This window comes from Aristolochia californica, unplaced genomic scaffold (assembly GCF_029961685.1).
Source record: "Aristolochia californica isolate CCGP_79_NKW_82.1479 unplaced genomic scaffold, dmAriCali1.0.hap1 SCAF_4, whole genome shotgun sequence".
NCBI lineage: Eukaryota > Viridiplantae > Streptophyta > Magnoliopsida > Piperales > Aristolochiaceae > Aristolochia > Aristolochia californica.
Genome location: NW_027182103.1, coordinates 2848818 through 2869866, shown reverse-complemented (window position 1 = coordinate 2869866; position 21049 = coordinate 2848818). Strand labels below are relative to the sequence as shown.

General features: G+C 36.7%; 2 protein-coding genes across 2 annotated transcripts; both read left to right on the top strand.

Moving 5' to 3' along the window:
• Window positions 1-1145: 1145 nt before the first annotated feature.
• LOC137963739 (small RNA degrading nuclease 1-like) lies at window positions 1146-15931 on the top strand. The gene is made up of 13 exons (XM_068810919.1): window positions 1146-1329; window positions 2157-2289; window positions 4602-4784; window positions 4915-5004; window positions 7307-7375; window positions 7899-8039; window positions 13522-13638; window positions 13873-13942; window positions 14157-14257; window positions 14397-14528; window positions 14605-14712; window positions 14807-14911; window positions 15536-15931. Exons 2-13 carry the CDS (start codon window positions 2257-2259, stop codon window positions 15824-15826), a joined length of 1440 nt encoding a protein of 479 aa, XP_068667020.1. The 5' UTR covers window positions 1146-1329; window positions 2157-2256; the 3' UTR covers window positions 15827-15931.
• An 865-nt stretch (window positions 15932-16796) lies between these two features.
• On the top strand, window positions 16797-17732 carry LOC137962170 (uncharacterized). Its single transcript, XM_068808901.1, has 3 exons — window positions 16797-17226; window positions 17408-17439; window positions 17550-17732. The coding sequence occupies exons 1-3, from the start codon at window positions 16797-16799 to the stop codon at window positions 17730-17732; spliced, it is 645 nt and encodes a 214-aa protein (XP_068665002.1).
• The last annotated feature ends 3317 nt before the right edge of the window (window positions 17733-21049 follow it).

The following is a 21049-nucleotide window of genomic DNA, read 5'->3' as shown; positions in this document are numbered from 1 at the left end:
CTACAGATGGAGGGGAGAGGCTTAGACAGCAGAAGATGAATTGTTTTGGTAAAATAAGCTATATCGGAAGCAAAGATACCAGAAAAGAGAAAAAGAGAAAAAGACGAAAAACCCCAAGTATACATGAGACGACAATAAGGGCCTGGTAAAAAAAAAAAATACGGGAACTGTTGAAGATCTTTACGCCTGAAAACAATACTCCCATGGCCTCGCTTTGATGGGTTTTCTGAGGCTGTCTCCTCTTTGATAATGTGCCCCTTGGCAAGTTACAACCAGTGGCGGATTCTACGATAGAATACAGTACCAATGGAACCCAGCAAGAAGGCGACACCGTTCATAACTTATGGCAAGAATTACAGAAAATGATGGCAATACGAGCACGATACCTTTCTTGAGTTCTGTCGGCTATCATGGGCGTACTGATCGAAATTTACTGCTTGCCGGGAATGTGTGGACTGTGGTCCGTGGAGTGTAGACTGTAGAGTAAGAATTTTTGTGATTTAAATATGAGCTCCATATAACCAGTCATAAATGGAAGAGATTTCCCAACTAGAGTATGGATTCCTCGTCAGGAATTATAAAAACAACAGTAAAACTGACATCTTGATCTCTCTCTTGTGCTGATTATCCATAAGGAAACCATCAAAATGTTATCAACATATACAGTTGAGAGCTAAACCTGTATTCTAAACCTTGTGTCGATTACCAACATGAAGCTATCGACTATGACTTCACTCATATAAGGTAATGCTTTAACACCAAAGAAAAAGGTCCAAACTGGTATACGGTGGTTTAAAGTTGATTCTTGACTTGTTTTATGTAAGCAGTCAACCAAATAAATTAGTGACACAAAAGAATAAATTTCTTGTATCAAGAAGATAAACCAATACACCCATCACAGAATATTTGATTAGAAGAAAATCATTTCAATTTTAAGATTAGGATCTCATGGAATAACATGCTCTACCACCTGAGGTAATGCTATTTCAGTTATTCGATCATAATTAAGATTAGGATCCCATTGATCATCATCATCAGACGGTTGAGATAGTGTTTAACATCTGTCGTACCAAATGGCTTTTGGTTTAAAAAAAATTATAAATAGTCTCCTCTTTACAGAAGTTCTCGGCTAGCGCGCTCGGGACAATTTTTCGCTATTGACTCTGCTTCTAAAACGAAACCCTAACGTCTTTTAGTTTTCGGGCCTCTCTTCCTCCCAACCACTGCAGCTGAACACAGCCTCTGACCTCGTGGTCGCCTTCTCTCCGTGGTCCTCACCTCGCTGTCTTTACTCTCCATAGCGACTGCCATCTTCTCCTTCCTTTCGAGGTAAACAATATTTATCTCTCTGTTCTATCACTATCTCGGGGCTTCTCAATCCGAGAGGTGCAAGTTCTCACTGCATTTTGATGAGCCACTGTAAAATGTTCATTGTTTAGATCATTTTATCATCTTCTACTCAATTCTTACATATACTTTGATGGGATGACTAACAGTGCCTATATCTGTTCACTTGTCGGCACACTATGTTACCGATGTACATATAGACTCTGCTTTGGGGGGTCTGACATTCATGGTGTTATTTTTAGTGGTTTGGTTGCTTAGTTTTGTGGGTTATTCGCCTTGTCAGATCGAAAAGTTTTTTGAATTGACACCAATCTACATTTCTGCTTGTGGCATATCAGGTTTGGAAGAGCTCTTTTTTTTTTTTTTTTGGAAAATAGTCTATCCTTTGCTGGCTACTTTGATAGGGATATCACAAATTTCAAACTAACATATGTCTAAATTAGTAAGCCTTGAGGAAACTTTGGAAAATTATAGGTTCCCTTCTTTCATTTGCTGTAAATGCAAGATCAATAGGTGTACTGCTGAGGCATACCCTGTAGGTGTTATGTGATGAACATTCAATTATTGTCCTTTTCCAATTTATATATCTTTACTTACAATAATATGCAGCTCAATTACATACAGGAGAACTATTTTGGAGTAAGTTACACAAAACTTGTTTCTTTTCTTGTGATGACTAAATGTGTTGTATGGATTTAAACCACTTTACTAGTGCTAAATTTCAGTAGAATATTGAATATTATAGTAGATTTGCATTAAATCCATGTTTTAGTTAGTGTCTCACCAAAATTCAGTGATGCTACTGACAGGAGAATTTAAATTCCAGCTGGTAATCACTGACCGGAGAAGTCAGTCCATCATTACTTGCATCTGGTATTTTGAAACTCACACATCTCACCTTCACTATAGATGGACCAAGTCCTGAATGCTGAAGACAGGGATGTAAGGAGCTCTACTTCATTTTCTTATATGCAAATATTTCATTCTCAACTTGATACATAAACTGAAACTTTGTGTTTGGTCTTTCAAGATTGTTGGAACAGTTTATCTTTTAATTATTGTCAAAAGGGAAAATTGTTCAATGTTATTTTGTGGTAGTTGCTGAAGGGAAAATTGTTCATTATTGATCCACAAAAGTAGAAATATTTGGATCTCGGTTTATGTGTTCTTACTGTGAAAGTGTCTCCTGGAAGACAAAAATTTTTATTTTTCTTTTCTTTTTCCAAGAAAGTTGTCTTTTCGGTTTGGAAGCTATCAGCTTTTGTTTAGGGGTTGATTCTCATGCTTAAATCTTTTGCTTTTTTCTATGGGTGCAGTATAATAGTCTTTTGCCATTCATTTTAGTGAAGTTGAGGGTAGATAATTTCAATGGAGGGGGTAACCATGACAATAACTTTTATTGTGATGATCTTAGAAGAAGTACATAGATAATTGTACATAGTGTTACAATGGGGTATTTCCAGCCCTAGGATGACTATGGACGGGAGCTTCCCACAACAAAGAGCTGGTGGGAGGCACCCTCTTAGCTAGCTGGTTAGATAGGTTGTAGGTTGATCAGCTTACATGCTTCTACTCAATTTGCCATAGGGAGGAAATGGCTTGAATTTCATTGAACAGGTAACCAACTCTCCATGGTGGGGCATACTTCTTACCTATCCTTGAAATACTTCTTACCTATCCTTGAAACTATGATAACAACGTCTTAGAATCTCTCAACAAAAAAGCTTAACTCATGAGAGAGGAATTCTACTTTCAGCTTCAGTTGAATTGCATTCCCTTGCTGGACCTGAGAAAACTAGGAGGGTACAGCCAGAATGGTTCCTGATGACTCAAATACCTGCAGGGCCTGGAGAGGAGTATAGAGGTTCAGCTTTAGCCAGCCAACTGGTGGCGATAGCCAGGGAGTAGTGGCTGGGGTTGTACCATCCTTGATGCTTAGGGTGGTTCTCGAGTATCTTCTGATGACACAGTGTGTGAATGGTAGCATTGGCTGGAGTGAATTGGCCCACAGAAGTGTTTCTTTCAAGCCACTGTGCTATGGCCACTTCCCGTAGGAATTTTCTATATATTGGCAGGGGCAATGTCTAGCATTGAGCTAAGAACTTAGAGAAAGAATTGGGGAAACACATGCGGATGCAAAACAGATTCAGAATTCCTCCCAAACTGATGAGCTGAAGGGGCAGTGGAGGAGGATGTCATCTAGAGTCTCCTCTACATCACCACAGGACTTGCAAATACTGTTTAGAGTAGCTTGTCTCCTTTAAGTCGTTCTTTGCAGGTGAGAGCTTTCCCTGAGTAGCCATATTATGAACTCTAAAACTATTTACAGGCCCAAGAATTTCCATTCCAGATTAGCTTCTAATGCTGTGTTTACGGGAGCAAGAGTTGACCAGGCTATAGTATGAAGCAACTGAGAAGATGCAAGGGGTAACCTCAGAGTTTAGGTGCCATCCGAGGTTCTTGAGTCTTTCACTGAGATTGACTGGTCTCTGGCTAGCTGGTAGTGAGCTGGACAAGCAAGAGAGCCAATGGAGACTGCCCAATCCATTAGCAAGACAAGAAACACACCTTAGACCCATTACTTCCATGATATATGTTACTGCCACGAAATGTTTGCTTCTCATCACAATTGCCTTTCAAATTCTAGATACACATTTTGGGTGCATGTCTGGAGGCAGCCAATGTCTTGGGGGATGGAGTATTTCAGTGAGATTGCTCTACTTCATTATGCTTGCTTCTCAGAGCTGAACCTCCATATCCACTTAGCAAATGTTAGCAAAAGATTTTAAAAATGAAATTCCAATTGATCTCATGAAGTATCATAGGATGAACCTTAGTTAATCCCTAGGATGCATAATGGTTACTCAGTCATGAAAAGCTGAAAGATTTATTAATTTGACTGCCATGATTAAATTGATGGTTTGCTATTTGTTTCCTTATGTCTCTTGTTTTTTTTTTTTTTTTTTTTTTTTTTTTTTTTTTGAGAAAAAAGGTGTGAATGTATTACTAGAAAAAGAACAGATACAAACCTTACTGTACAAAGCCTTCCTCCACAACAAGATGTTGAAGGATATGTCTCTTGTTCTATAAGGATAATTCGCAAACCAGCTTATTCTTGTTTGTCTTGTTTCTTTCATTTAGTTTTGCTCTTTAATCTTGAACATGTTCTATTAAGGCATGATATTATTCAATTATCTCAGATTATACCTCTTAGGTCTAGTTTGTAGGCATGACAATTTAGAATATGTGGTCAGGTTCTTGTCGATATTGTAAAGCTCGCCCAGAAGCAAGGTATGGAGGGTGCTAAAGGAGGTTGGAAGGGATTCTTGGAAGCTTATGATAAGAAGTTTGGAGCCTGCTTAAGTGATCCGCAGAAGAGATCTACAGATGTTTTGGTTGCCTTTCTCAAAACATTTACAAAAGAGGAAGATTTAAAAGTAATTTCTGGTTTTGTTCTTGTCATTTCTCTTTAAGTTTTAGGCCATATTTTTCTCTTATAAGTGGTTAGCAAATATTTATATATTTTCATTAGGATGAAAATTCTTAACCCATGTCTTCTTTCTGCAGTTCTTTGATAAGGTAATAACTCGCCACAAAAACAACAAAGCAATTCAACAATTTACTAGAAATGATCCAAATATGGAATCTCCTGTACAGGTATGAAAATAGGACTTTTTTACTGGTTCATGCTGTCTTTACATTAAAAGGAAAAGGCATACTTCTCATTTGTGCAGATTGACTAAGACTATGAATACCACACTTGTCTTGCATTATTAGTTGGTTTTCTCATCGATCTTCCTCTCAGCACCTCATATTGTACTTCAATATTCAACAGGATTCTGGACATTTTGCATAATATTCCTGTGACTCGAACACACATCCCAAGAGAAGCCCACTCTTTGGCTGACTCTCTTGTGAGCGATGAGATCCTTCATCAATGCCTTGTTATTGGAGTCTCTATTCCTCTTAGTGATGGACATCTTTGTTTTTTTTTTTTTTTTTGGATGTACCTTTGGCCATATGTTGGTGTTTTCTTTTCTTCTTGTTTTATGTTTTGAGCTTCTTTTCTTAATAAAAATCCTTTGATGGGGCTGCATGAGATCTCCCTCTTCCCTCTTTCTCTCTCTGCCTGTACTATCCATCTGCCCTGCTATCCCCAAATCTGCAATCATTCTCTCCTTATGATTGCTGATACAGTGGTCACTTGAAACTCTATGTTGTTGATTCATAGTCTTTTTATATTTATTGATGCAAAATTTTACTGAAAAACTTACTACTTTAACCAGAAGAATTATCAAAGATAACACTTCTCAGTGGATTTTCTTTAAAATGTAACCCATTCGGATAGTCATTCTTTGTTGTTAAAAAAAGGAGAATGGCTGAATTTATCCATTTTTTTTTTTCAGGAAATTTTTTTTCCATGGTATTGTGGTGCAGGACATAGGCTCGCAGTTTCTTCTATTATTTTTCTAGCCTTTACTTTTTATAAGTGCAATAAAAGCTATCACTGTTCTAAAGAAAAAAGGTTTTAAGTAGTTTTTGTGCTTATAAAAATTATGTTGGGTTGAGTCCGAATCCGTCCCAAATATCTAGCCACTTAGGAGGCTTATTGCTCAACCTTAACTTATTCACTTCTCATAAGACTTCTCAATGTGGGACTTCTTCCCACTTTGTACTCCTTATTAAGTCCAAGCTTACAACCTGGCTCTCACCTCATGGAGACCGTAATACACAAATAACCTAAGGATATCACACTGGGCCTCGGCACACACACTTGACTTACTTTGATACCACTGTTGGATTGAGGTCGGTTCCATCTCAAAATGATTAGCTACTTAGGAGGTCTATTGTTCAACCTTATAACTTATTCACTTTTTGTAAGATTTCTCAATGTAGGACTTTTTACCACTTCACAAATTTCTTGGATCATGCTCCTTTTTGAGCACGAGCACTCTCAAAGCTAAGTTTGTATCATGCTCGTTTGTGATTATTAGGCTAATCTGTGGATTGTATCACTCTGATATTTAAAATATGTTATACATAAGATTTTTCTATATCTCTACCATATACTGCAACTTAATTGATGTGTATGTTTGTTATTAAGTATGCATACTTTTATATTTGGAGCATGAGCGCTCTAAAAGCTAAACTTAAGAATTTTTGTGGATAACATGGGTATGTTGGATAAGTTTTGTCAAATTTTCTTGCGCTTTGAAAGAGTTTTCATAATTTTCATTTGGTTTCCTGGACCTCCATCAATTGCGTTTATCTATAATGTCTCTATGAGACTATTATTATACATTTCCTTGAAAGTGTAAAATCTTGCCCCCATGGTTGACTTCCTTTTTGGTAGTTTGGATACTGATTAGTAATGTAACGGACAAGCTGGATTGCAACATTATCTGTTTTGTGCCTAAATAATTCTGGGGCTTGACATTCATAAAAAGGGGCTCAATGGTTGCTTAATTTCACCGATGTATACCTTGAATTTGCTTATTTCTCCCAATATTTGTAAATAAAATTTTTAGCAGTCTATTTGGAAAGATCAGAAAGAATCATTCCTTTTCTATGGGGAAAAGCTAAAAGTAATCTCCATCTTTTTCTTGATGTCTAGTGAAAGACATGTTAAGATAAAGCAAAAGATAGCCAGCAATGCTAAAAAATGTTAAAGGACAGTACTTACTTTTTGATAGCAATGAAAAGAGAAGATTCATGCATGTAATTCAAGTATCTCCATACTTTCTTTTTTTCACAACCCACCGCATGGGTAATTTAAGCATTTAATTTATGCGTGTTATGCTGGAGGTGATGCTTGGTCTCAATAACTTATGAATACAAGGTTTTTGTGTTATTTCACTTTCATGCACTGCAATAATTGGCCCATCTATTATATTTTAGGTTAAGCAATTTAGTGATCCTTGCGCTTGCTCCTCATTAACTTTTTATTGCGGCAGTGCAGAGGCTTGTCCGATTGACCACTGAACACCCTTTGTACAGAATAGAGTACTCGTTTCCTTCCCACAACAAGGTATTATGGTTATCTTGTTTTTTTTTGGCTTTCTTCCTGCATTTTATTACTCAGTAGAATAACTTTAAATTGTTAAACGGTTAATTCTCAGACTTGAAAATGTTGACAGAAAACAAGGAGATACAAAAATTTCAGACATGGACGTATTAGAGTAACATAAATAAATAAGAAACAAAAACAGAGTCATTCTAGATGGTTCAAGCACGCTTACAGTCCTACAATTATGTCACTGGATGGGCAATTTTGGTGTCGGTTGTGGGACTGCCAAGCAATGGATGATGGCTTAATTGGCAGGGTTCAAGTGACGGAGAATATCTTAAAGAAGGCCGAACTAGCTATTTGATCAATAATTTTTGGAGTAAAATGGAGTTGGTGCAGATGATTATAAAGGGGATCAGACTTATTTGCATTTTGAAACTTCTAATGAAGGATGTCTTAAAGTGTGTAGGATGGTTTTCCGTTTATTCTATCAGGTTTCTGGGTTCTTGTTACATCTAAATTGCGTTCAAAATGTATGTGACAGGAGTGGGTGATTACAAGGTTAGGTGAAATCCCAAAGGCACTGAAGACAAATGCTATGGTTGCTGTGGACTGTGAGATGGTTCTCTGTCAAGATGGCACAGATGCAGTAGTTAGAGTGTGTGCTGTGGACCATAATATGCAGGTATGTAGTGTTTAATTCTCACTTCAAATACAGTAATGGTGATCAAGATGCAAAATTGAGAAAATAAGGTTATAAAAGGGAGAAGTGAAGAGAGAAAGAAGAATGGAGAAAGCTGCAGCCAAAAAGAGGCTGTGTTGTTCAGTCTTGAAAATCGAGACTGATCTCTCCTTAATACTCATAAGTGAATTTGGGTAAAGGACAAAAATACCCTTAAGAAAAAAAATCCTATAATTCTCTTTATACAATTCAGATTCTAACACAAATTGAAACATAAGCATATGAAATGTAATCTATACTGTTGGTTCAATATGATACCTATGTGACAAGGACAAAATACCAAAATACCCTTATGTATGTAATTTAGCACTGCCCCTAAAGCTGGAGAGTAGATGTAAAAAATTCCCAACTTGTGACAAAATCTCATGTGTTCTCTTCTTCCAAGAGGTTTAGTTAACACATCTCTAAGTTGCTCTAAGAACTTCACATCGGAGTGACCACTTTTCCTTACATGATAGCATCTCTAATAAAGTGACAATCGACCTTTATGTGTTTCGTGCTGTCATGGAACACTGGGTTACTTGCTATGGATATAGCTGTTTAATTATCACATTTCATAGTCATAGGCTTTAGAATAGGAAAACCAAATTCAACCAGAACTGAACTTAACCACATAAGTTCGTTGACTGTGTGAGTCATTGCCCTATATTTGGCATTTGCACTAGATCTAGCTGCCACAACTTGTTTCTTGCTTTTCCAGCTCACTAAATTACCTCCAATAAACAACAGTAACCTTTAGTAAATCTCCGATACATTTTCACCCAGCACAATCCGCATCAAAGTATCCCAATATATCAATTTTTTCATTTTGAGTATACATTAGGCATTTTCAAGGAGCCCTTGACAAATATTTTAAGATCCTTTGAGTTGTTTCTAAATGTACCAACCTCAGTTTCTCCATAAACTGACTTACCACTCCCAATGCAAAGAATATATCAGGTCTAGTGACTATAGCATAGATCAACTTTCCTACTAGGCGTCTATACTGGGTCTTATCCTTGATTATGGGACTATGAGAGTCATGAAGATCATGTTCACTTTCATGGGGGTCTCCATTAGCTTAGTACCCAACATACTTTACTCACTCAACATGTCAACAATATATTTTCTTTGAGAAAGAACAACTTCCTTTTTGTTTTGAGCCACTTCATGCCTATGAAATACTTTAGCTGTTTCAGATCTTTGTATTTGAAATTGTGTGGCCAAATTTTTTTTACTTCCTCAATTCCTTCTAAGTCATTTCCAGATAAGATAATGTGATCAACATACACAACTAAAATAATAATGCCTGTCTTCCTCTTCAGTATAGACACCGAATGATCACAATGACTTCTATAAAATCCAAATCTCATCATAATATTGCTAAATCTTTCAAACCAAGCTCTCAGGCTATGTTAAGCCCATACATAGCTTTCTTCAACCAACATACTTTAACTTTCTCCCCTTGAGCAATGTACCTAGGAAGTTACTCCATAAACACTTCTTCTTTCAAGGCCCCATATAGAAAGACATTTTTCACATCTAATTGAAAGAGTGGCAACCCTTGGTTTACTACCACTGAACTCAAAATACGAACATAAGTGAGTCGAGCAACAGGTGAAAAGGTCTCAAATACATCCACCCTGAATGTCTGTGTATATCCCTTGGCTACCAATCTGGCCTTATATCGTTCAATAGTCCTTTCTGCCTTGTACTTAATTGTGTAGACCCAATGACACCCTACAACAGCCGTCTTAGAAGGTAGGTGATAGAGACTCCATGTGCCTCTAGATACCAATCGCCGATCTCCTCATCCATAGCATGTTTGCATTCAGGCAAAGCCATAGTATCCTGCACTGAACGAGGAATATGAGATAAGGATAGCAACATTGAAAATGACTTGTATCATGGAAAAATAAATCAAAACATATATAATGAGAAATAAGATGAGAGGTACATGACCTTTTTACCTTTTCGAAGGCTAATGGGAAGATCCAAATCAGATGTAGCTGGACTTGTAGGCAAAGAGGAAGATGGCTGGTCTTAAGCTGCGAGCTCACAAGCAGGATAGGCAGTAGGTGCTGAAGCAGGTAATTGAAGATGAGAACATCGACTATATACATGAAGTGGTAGAGAGGATCCTGCAAACGGTGAATCCATAACAACAATAGGAACTGAGTTATCTATACAAAGTTCAGATGGAAATTGAGACTCTGTAGAAGATGCAAAATATGTGGTGTTCTTAAAAAATGTAACATTAGAGGAAACATCTTTCTTTTAATTAGATCATTATATTTGTATCATTTCTGATGATGTGAATACTTGAGGAAGATGCATTGAATTGCACGAAGAGACAACTTATCCATACACGTATTGAATGAATGGACTCAACATTTAGACCCAAATATTCGAGGAACAACATCAAACGATTTACACTTTGGTTTTAAAATTTGCATAGGAATTTGTCCTTGCATAACAGATGAGGGGGCATGCAGTTAATCAAATAACATAATGTTAACATTGCGTCTCCCCAAAACGTTTTTGGAACATTCATATTAAACAATAATGTATGAGTCACTTCAAGGAGATGTTTGTTTTTACGCTTAGCGACCACGTTTTGTTGGGGAGAATAGTCGTATGAAATCTAATGAGTAATTCCACAAAGTACTAAAAGATGTAAATCATTGATTGAAAAACTCAAGGCCATTATCAGTACGAAAAATATCAACACATGCCACCAACTGATTTGTTATTTCATTAAAGAAATTCACAAACAACCATGTAACTTGACTGAAGTCATCTATGAAAGACAAAAAGTACTTCAAACCAAATGGATTAGGGACTCTACATGGACCCCATACATCAAAATGAATTAACTAAAAAATACGAGAACTTATTGACAAGGCTTACACTCAAAAGAAATATCAACAGGTAAAATGGAAATGATTGATGGAGTTTTCCGGCGATAGATGCTCCAACCTCAGATGTCACAAAAGTGGAGTCTTTTGCAATAAGCGCCATAATCATTGGAGTAGATACACCATCCAGCACTTAAAACCCTTCTTTCTCATGTCCTAAACCAATCATCCTCTTCATTTGCAAGTCCTGAAATACACGAAGTAGGAGGGAATGTTACTAAACAATTGAGAGACTTAGTCATGTGACTAATAGAAAGTAAACTAACAGAATAATTAGGAACAACATAACATAATACGATGACGTTTTAGAAATGGGTTGGACAGTACCCTCCCCCAAATTGGGGAGGTATAACCATCAAACAAAATAACATGATGATAGGACTGGGACTTCATTCCTGATATGTGAGTAGAGGTTCTTAAATCGATGATCCAGGATGGAGAATGAAGCACATTCAATGCTGGCATACTTGTGCTTGCCATTGTGGCACTTGGTGAGGTAAAGGTAACTGACTCAAGGGTAGTAGTGGCTATGGTAGTAGCAATGGTCAACTGACCTAGTCTTTGAAGTAATTTATGTATTTTGTCTCGAGGACCCCAGATAGGAGGATGAGTCAGGGCTCATAACAGTAGAGTTAGCCTAGGCTGGCTTCCAAAAATTTATCCAACATTTATCTCAAAAGTGCTTGGTCCTCCCATAGTGAATACATCTCCTATCTCCTCAGTCACTCTGGTCATGGCTACATGCAAAGGAATCTTGCCCACAACCTCTACTATTTCCGACTGCAGGCCTCAACCTTATTATAAGACGAATGAAGGTTGAGAGCTGTTTCATCAGACGGTCGGGTATTTTTCTCACTCTTGCCTACTACTACACCTTCTGCATGTATAAGTCTGCTATAAACCTGTTCAAGTGTAGTCACATCATCATTTGCTAGCAATTGAGCCCTTATGGCATCGTATTTGATCCTAGACCATCAAGAAACCGAGCAACCTGTTTCTGATTTTTCTCTTTCCGAATGTCTTCAACACTTGTAGTGAAGGAATGAAAAATGCTGATATCCTGCAAAAACACCCCTCATCTTAGTGAAGTAGTCAGTCACTGACCGGTCAGCCCTCATCATATTAAAATACCGGACATATAGTTCATATATGCGAGACAAATTACTCTCCTGAGATAAAATAGAAGATAATGTATTCTGCATCTCTTTGGCTGTCCCATAACTAAAAATCTGGTCACTGAATCGGGATTCCATACTATTGACCAACCAAGTCTTGACTTGGTTATCTTCAGCTCCCAGTCTTCGGTGATAGGTGTAGGAGGATCATTTATGATGTATTTCACTTTCAGTTTGGCCTTCAAGACCATAAGAACCGAACGAGACCAATTCACATACCATCCAATTTGATTGAAGTTATTTGTATGGAACCTGAATTCTTACTTTCAAATCCCTTAGAAAGTTTAAAGGTCGCAACTTGTGTGCTGGATTCTGCCATTTAGAGCCTTCAATACACCCCCAACGAATTTAAGAAACTATGCCAAAGAAGTTCCAAACTCAGTGCAAACACATTTTTAATTTTCCAAAATTAGGGCATGTGGTTTCCACACTCCATATTAAGGCATACCCACCCCCAAAAATAGTCCAATTAGCCTTCAATGCAATTAATAAACATCACAATATAACATTTATATCCAATTCAGCATGATGATGCAGGCTCAAGCATGATGATGCCGACCCAATAATGGCTGCGCAGAAACTAAGGGAGCAAAAAGTTTAAGCAAGGGTCCCCTAGGGACAGTTGGGCATAATAACTGCTCAATTAGTAGCAGTAGCCATCAATCGAATAGTTATGGCAGTAGAAAAAAAATAAAAAATGAAATTTGCCCTTCCAGAGAAGTCGATTGTGGTCCTTCCTTTAGTTTGATAAATCTGTAAAAAGAACACAGAATCTGAAGAAGAAACTCTTAAGGGCGGATATTACTGTTCTGATACCATGATAAAGATGCAAAATTGAGAAAATAAGGAGATAAAAGAGAGAAGTCAAGAGAGAGAAGAATGGAGAAAGCAGCATCCAAAAGGAGGCTGCGTTGATCAGTCTCGATTTTCAAGACTGACCTCTCTTTAATACTCACTTAAGTGAATTTGGGTAAAGGATAAAAATGCCCCAAGTACAAAAAAACCTACAACTCTCTCTATACAGCTCAGATTCTAATACAAATTGAAACATAAGCGTATGAAATGTAACCTATCCTGTTGGTACATTATGACACCTATGTGACAAGGGCAAAAGATCAAAATACTCCTGTATATGTAATTTGATAGGCATTAGTTGAAAACTTGTTCAGTGAATTCTGTGGAATGTTTGTCTTGTCTTGTCTTGGAATTTTTCTGCCTTGCACTTTAGATATAATTTAGCGTAAAATGAGTGTGCTGTACAACAATTTTCATATGCCTGTCTTCCTCTACATTGTTATGCTTGGCTGTTTTAGCCTTTGCTTTATTAGTTTCTGATTAAGGTGATTCACTCAGGTCAAACTTGACAGACTTGTAAATCCTGGTAAAGCTGTTCTTGACTATAAAACAAACATTACTGGAGTATCTAAGGAAGATTTGGAAGGAGTTACTTGTTCTCTAAAAGATGTGCAGGTAAATTTTCGTTCTAGGACCATAAGGGAGTCTATTGAAGCGAAAGGTACTCCTTTATTAACTCCAGCCTTGAATTGCACATCTGGGACTTGTTGGGGATAATTAAGAGCTATACTTATCCATGTACAGGAGCTCCTTATATGTGCTTGCATTCTGTCACAAACTGAGATTTTTTTTTTTTTGGTAATATGTTTAGTTTTTGTCCAATACTAACATGTTTTGGGTGTCTTGCAGAAAGAGCTGAAGCGACTTCTAAGGCATGGAACTATTTTAGTTGGCCACAGCTTAAATAATGATTTATGTGGTATGACTGAGATAGATTATTTTCTATTGATTCACTGTGCATTATTTAGGTCTGTTTTCATATTCCAGTCGTGTATGTCTTCATATGTCAGTCGTGCATTATTTATTTGTGTTTTCATACTTCAGTTGTGCATTATTTATTTATTTTTTATGCTTCACTAATGCTATTTTGCGTTTGCTTCATGCTTCTGTTTTGCATGTTCGTGTGTTTCCAGCACTGAAGCTAGATCATGCACGAGTAATTGATACATCATTAATCTTCAAATATCTGGATTTTCCTACTAACAGAAGACCTTCCTTGAATAATTTGTGTAAGGCAAGTGTTTTTCCAACATGGCATCTTAAGTTTATTCTGTAATTCAGTCTTACAGTATTTGTGGATAATTGTTTTCATGGTTTGCTGCTTGAAAGTGGCAATCTTTTGCTGAATCATTACCTACTTCACATATTATCAGTCAGTGTTGGGTTGTGAAGTACGGAAGGAAGGAGCCCCACATAATTGTCTAGAAGATGCACGTGCCGCAATGAAGCTAGTTCTTGCAAAGCTGGCGCATGGATTTGATGATCCTCTTGCCATTTCAATCAAAGTAGGTGGGGATATGGATGTTTGTTAGCTCCGTCTAAGATGAGCTGCTAATTTTTCCATTTTTCGGTTTCTTCCAGGAGTCAGAAAATGAGCTTTCCAAGTTGCTTCTTCACGGCATATCAGTGTCCGTACCAGTTCAAGAGTTATTGAAAATATTTCCCGACTATTTAACTGTTGAAATGCTGGTAGAGACTCTTGTTTGATGCAACTGTGTTTAAATAGTATTCTTGAGAGATATTTTAATACCATGAAATAATTAATGAGGTTCTGTTTTGGCAGCCTGTTTTAAGAGTACGAGGTAAGAAGTATTCTACCTTTGCTGTTCTTAAGGATTCTAAAGAGGCTGATGAAGCATACAAGAAGATAAATGGCAAAGAAGAAAAGGTGTGTGGACTCTCTAAATGTGTTTGGGTGAATATATTAACAGGGTGTGGTGTTCCTACCATCATTGTCATTATTATTATTATTATTAGAACCTTGTCTCAACTAATTGTGGTAGATTATTTATTTTTCATTTTACTTATCATTTGCTAGTCTGTGCTAGGTCACTCTATTTCTCTCAATTGACATTGACAAAGACCCTTCTACTAGTCACATTGTTATGTCATCTATAATGAAATGGCACTCATATTTCATTATTTTTGTTACCCTAGGCTGTTCTTTGATAGATGTACCCTAAAAAAGGTGTGAAATGAGATTGCATTGAGTGAGAAAAGAGGTACAATGGGGTGATTCACTCCAAGATGATCTATCCCAGATACATGCCTTTTGACATTAGTATAAACATCTGCAAAGTGTGGGTCACTTGATCTTTTACTATTAGAAAAAATTCTTTTTATCTTAAACTTCAGGTTGAGATGGGGAAACTGAAGAATCTTTGGGTGTGGGTTCTTCACCCTTTTAAGTATAAAAGAGAGTGAATTTCCTCTAATTTTCTCTCCTGTCAGAGAATTCTCATTCTTAAGCAACTTTCCTGTATATTAACAACCTCTAATCTTATATTTTCAGGACTCTTACGGAAAACCCCAGAAGCTAGTGACGATTGAGCTGGGGGAAGGGACTACTAATTTCTATGTCCGGAAGATGGTAACCGAAGGTCAACCAGAGCAGTCTACTTCCTCTAGGAAGAGATCTGTTGAAGAGGTTGCAGATTCCAAAAGGTTGAAGCCGTGCAATTCAGTGCAGTGTGACCATGGCAAAGAGGTCGAACAGTTGAAAAAAGAATTACGCCAAAAGGATGAAGAAATCTTTAATTTGCAGAAGATTCTGTCTGCTCTTACCAGGAAACACGGGCTATAAAACGTTCTGGTTGTCTACCATTTTTGTTCTCCGATGCTTCATTAGAGGCCATCATGACGATGAGGTTGTCCTATTGTATTTAACATTCTGGGATTTCGTCACTTAGGGTTTTTGTCCTCAATGGTTAATTAGTGTTAATTAGTGCACTTGAAAAGTTATAAATGAAATGTGAGACTTTTTTTTTTTTTTTTTTAAATTAGTGATTAATTAATTTAAAAGATAAAATGGCTTAAATTACATATAATCTTTATTAATTAAAAAATAAGTATGAGACTATAATTTATTTAATTATTTAAATAAGATAAATATTGTATGAAATTAATAATGTATGTAATTTAATTAGTTGATGATTATTTTATAGAATAAAAATATATTCATTGGGATAATTATGATTATTTATTATTTCTAATTGTTTTAATTAATGAGAAATTTTATATAATAAAAAAATTATTTTAGTTGTATAAATTAAATATAAACATGTAATATTTTATTTTAATTGTATAATTAATTTGATTCTTATTTTTTAAAAAATTAAATAGGTTATGGAATAGGCTATGGGCCAAGGATGGAGGGTTGAAGAATATTTAATGAGAACAGGAATAGGGGACCCACCTCAAACCCGACCATTACTCGCCCTTAATCTTAACCTAAATAATGAACGTGTCCGAGGAAAGTGAGTCCAAACCCTAACCGTTGGACGCCCAGTCTGTCCACGGTTACACGCTATGCTTCTAAACTTTATCCCATATTCAGTCCCTATTTACAAAACAAACGAGATAACAACCCAATGCTTTCGTTAGAAATTTAAGGGCATTTTAGTAAACCTGAAACTTCTTTTGACCTTCTATTTTCAGTTAAACCGAAACCGTCGTCCCACCTCTCGTTGAAACCCTAAAGTCACCGGTCATTCCTTCTCGGCCATGCTGCTGAAAAACGAAGAAAAGGAGATCTCTCCTCGATTGTTCCGGTAATGGGTAATGGGGGGTCGAAGCCCGAGTCTTCGGACGGCGTCGTCCAGGCGGGGCTTCTTCCCATCCGCAGAAAAATCGAGGAGATGCGCCGCCGTAGGAAGATGCGACACCGGGACAGCTTCGTCTCCACCACCGAGCTACTGAAAGCAGACGAGTCCGCCGAGAGCGCCCCGGAGAAAGATGCCTCCGCCGGTGCCGAGTCCAAGGACGGGCCCGAACTCCTCTCCGTCCCGGAGTTGGACAGCCAGACAGAGACGGAGTCGGGCGGTGAGGAGGGGCGGCAGCGGAACCCGGATGACATGATGCTGCGGGTTAGGGTCAAAAGGGACGATGGGGACAAAACCGAGCTGGGTTACGCCGATATGCCGAAGTCGCCCAGTTTCAGACACTTTGCGGTAATCGACGCTCCGGCGGACTCCGACGAAAGTGGTAAAGATGACGCAGCCGGCACGTGGCTTTAGTTTCATTTTCCTTCATGGAGACGACTTGCCGCTTTTCTTTCTCTCGTCTCTCAAGTGTTCCATTTGCTGCAGTTTCAGGAATTAAAAGCTGCTGTTTTTCTTCGCTTCTGACAGTAGAATCCTGACTAATTCTTGTTATCCTTTTGCAGGCAATGGGGATCATCACAGGAAGATGAGTGAGGTAATTAAAATATCGTCTTCGCGCCACCAAAAGATAAATCATAGAATCACTTTGTAAGTATCGATGATTTACTGTTACTGATCATCAAAAGCAAACTTATGGTGTTACAGGAAACTCCGTCGACGAAAAAGAAGAAGAAAAAGGGAAGGAAACTACCGTCGTTTGCGAGAAGCCCCGTGGTCGTTTGCGGCCTTCTGCATGTCCACTCCTGCTACAGCATACCGCAAGACAGCCCCAAAGCAGAAGATGAAGCTTCTCATGAAAGGGAGAAAACCAATGAAAAATCAGCGTAAGTTGTCGATTTTATTTCATTCGATCTTCTCCATCGATTCCATTTGCGGTTTCTTCTTCCTCGTTTTTCTTTCTTCTGCGCAGCGTCCATGGGATCGCTCATGCTAGGCGGATGTGTAGTATCTTACGTTAATCAAAGTGTCATCATTTCCTGTAAATTTTAAAATTGTTACTGAAACAATTTTAATTCTCCAGTTCTGATTCCTTTTTTTCCTTTTTTGGCCAAGACTTTGACTAGGTGCTTAATTTGTTCTAAGTTCTACCAGAATGTGCTTCCTCTATCTGGTTTGCCTTCTGTTCAACAATAATGCAGAATTTGGCTTTTGAAAACAATTTCTGATTTCTAGAAGATAAATTTCTGTTTATGAACATGGAAGAAGTTGTACTTTGGCCTTTAAACTTGATAAAAAAAACCAATTTCTTTAACTTTCAGACAATGTCATTAAACCTGATCTGCTAACCAATCTAGTTAGCTGTGCAAATCCAGTTCTAATTAAAGACTTGTAGCTGCAAAGAAGTTTCATTAAATTTCATGGACCTTTTTACTCCCTTCCTCTAGGTTTGTGCCTTTGACGACCTAACATACCCACGTTACTATTCTCACTACTCCCATGAGAAGTCTAATTTCGAACCCAAGTGGGTTAACCAAACTTATTTAAACATAACCTATTGAAACAATGATTTGTTTGCCCATAATGTTCAAATTTTCGTTCATTCAACCTCAACCTTTGCTATGTCCATCTCTACCTCCACCTCGACCCCATCCATTTTAGCCTCTAAATGTTGTAATGTGATTTCAGCTCTCAAAACTCATGTATACATAGTAGCAAAAGTATGATCATCTACACTAGCTAGCATTTGAGCCCTAATCAATTCATATTTTAGCCCCACACCGTGAAGAAATCTTATTACAGTCATATCATCTTTTCGTTTCTTTAATAACTTAGCATTAGTAGTGTAAGTGTGAAAAAACACAACTTAGTTCGTGCTGCAAGACATTCATTTCACTATAGTATGTAGTTACACTCTGCAAAGAGAGATAAATTGTTCTCATGGAAAAAGGATATTTTAAAACTTGCCATATCTCCATAGCACTATCTTTGATACCTATGCACACAAGTTAAAACTGTGAAAAATCAAATCTTTGATACCATGTCAGAGGTGGTAATTGCACGAAGAATTAATAAATTGCTGCAAAGAAAGATTGCATCTTTGAGCCGTTTTATGTCATCCAAAGCATGTGTGACGCTTAGAGTTATTAGCAACATGTAATAATACATTATTGATAGAAGAAAATGGGAGTAAAGCATGGATAAAAGAAATAGAGCAGCAAAATGAGGAACATCGATGGCATGCAATTCTCTTAGAACACCTTGTTTCCTCTTTTAGAGGCTTCCGGCCATAAAGACCTAAACAAGAGCTTTAAAGGAAACAATTATCTATTAAAGCAAATTAAAACTAATAACACTAGGTCCAAATCAACAAGTTGAGATGTTTAGTAAGAAATTTAGTAAGAGTATGATTGACTATAGGAGTTATTTGAGATTTGGTGCCAACAGAGTGGATTGAGTTAAGTTCGATGTATTTTCATCATAAGCCATGAAAGTCTGATCCATATAAAAAAGGACAGCCGATTAGAAGCAGCAAATAGAAAATTGTTTCATGAAGACATACAAGAGGAGACCTAGTGGCCTGGAGTGTTGTTTCTTCATCATCAACAATCAGATATTTCAAATGAGTACAAGACAATCACATTCCTATTGCTAAAAAAAATAAAAAAAATAAAAAAAATATAAAGAAAAAATAGCACTCCAAGCAATAAAGACAAATCCAACAAAAAAATGGAAAGAAAAAAATTAAGGGTAAAAATATCATAGAAACATAAGCACTAAAAGCATAGCATTGCTCATGCTTAGATGAAGGCTTGAACTCTTAATGTAATATATGATTCTATTAATCTTGCACCTAAGAGTAAGGGGGATAGATTTGTAAATTTAACTACTTAACATCGAGTTGTAAAAAAAAAAAAAAACTACCTTTATTTACATAGTGATCTTCTCACTTGACTAAACGAAAGATGTTCGGGAAAATTTAAGTAAAATCCTAAAAGGTAATATCTTGGTAGTTTTTAAAGCCCTTATTTGCTGAAAAACTCGAAAACAATATAAAATGCGCAAAACTTTGTACTCTTTTGGGAATCAAGTCAAATAAAATTTATAAACAATAAATATATGCTAAAAATAAACTTATTAACTGACTATAGGACATATTTTGAAGTAAAGAAATCATATTTATTTTTTAAATTAAGATACTACAACAATGAAATATTGTCATTACATGTTCCTTTAGCAGCTTTTCATTACTTTATCAGGGCAACAAGAAGGAGTGTCTTATTTGATGAAGAAATTGAAATTATGATTCTACTCTAAATTAGTATATATGTCATCATTTGAATACAATGAAACTAGAAGCTCCATTAACTGAAAACCTAAAAGTTATTTATAATTTGGACACTTAACAACTAACACAAAGATGACATTAATGTAGTTGCATTAATGATCAAGAACAGATGATTGCATGACAAGGAATTCAAAAAAAAAAAAAAAATCATTTGTAATAGAACTTAGATGCTTCACTTGGTAAAAAGAAGAAATTAGTTTAGATGATGGGATAGGTGCATGCAAAAAAAAATTCCTTAACAATAGTGAGTAGTAGGTCTACCCATGGATGTTAAAGAATGAAGTCGCAAAAGACTGAAAGAACAATAATCATAACTCATAGGGAGAATGACAATATGAAGATAGAGATTGTGGCTTAACAAATTAAAGCAACAAAATAGGATTCATATGCATCTTTATGTGTAACAACAAGCAAGGCATATGGAGGCATTAAATGGAAGATGACTCCTCCATTAGTAGATAAAGAAAAATGAAGAACCAAAGAAAACACAAAATCAACATGAAGTTAACTCTTTTTTTTTTTCTTCTCATTTTGTAGATTGATGCTCACCTCTACCACTAACATGCCATATGATTTGTATGCATAATAGCCATTAAAGGGCATCAAAGAAGCTCAATAATCACTTGCAATTAGAATACTAAAATGAATGAAAACATCTATTATTATACAAATGAATGGACCATCACAAGACCCCAAGGTTACTCCCTCTCCTCCATATGGGACATGGAATTGTTTAAACGATTAATATATAATATTTATATATTATAAGGGGATTTATTTTAATCGTTATAAGAAATAAGAGATTAATTCTCTTAAAATACCCCAATACTTATTCTTCTTGCGGGTTCTCGGTCTCCAT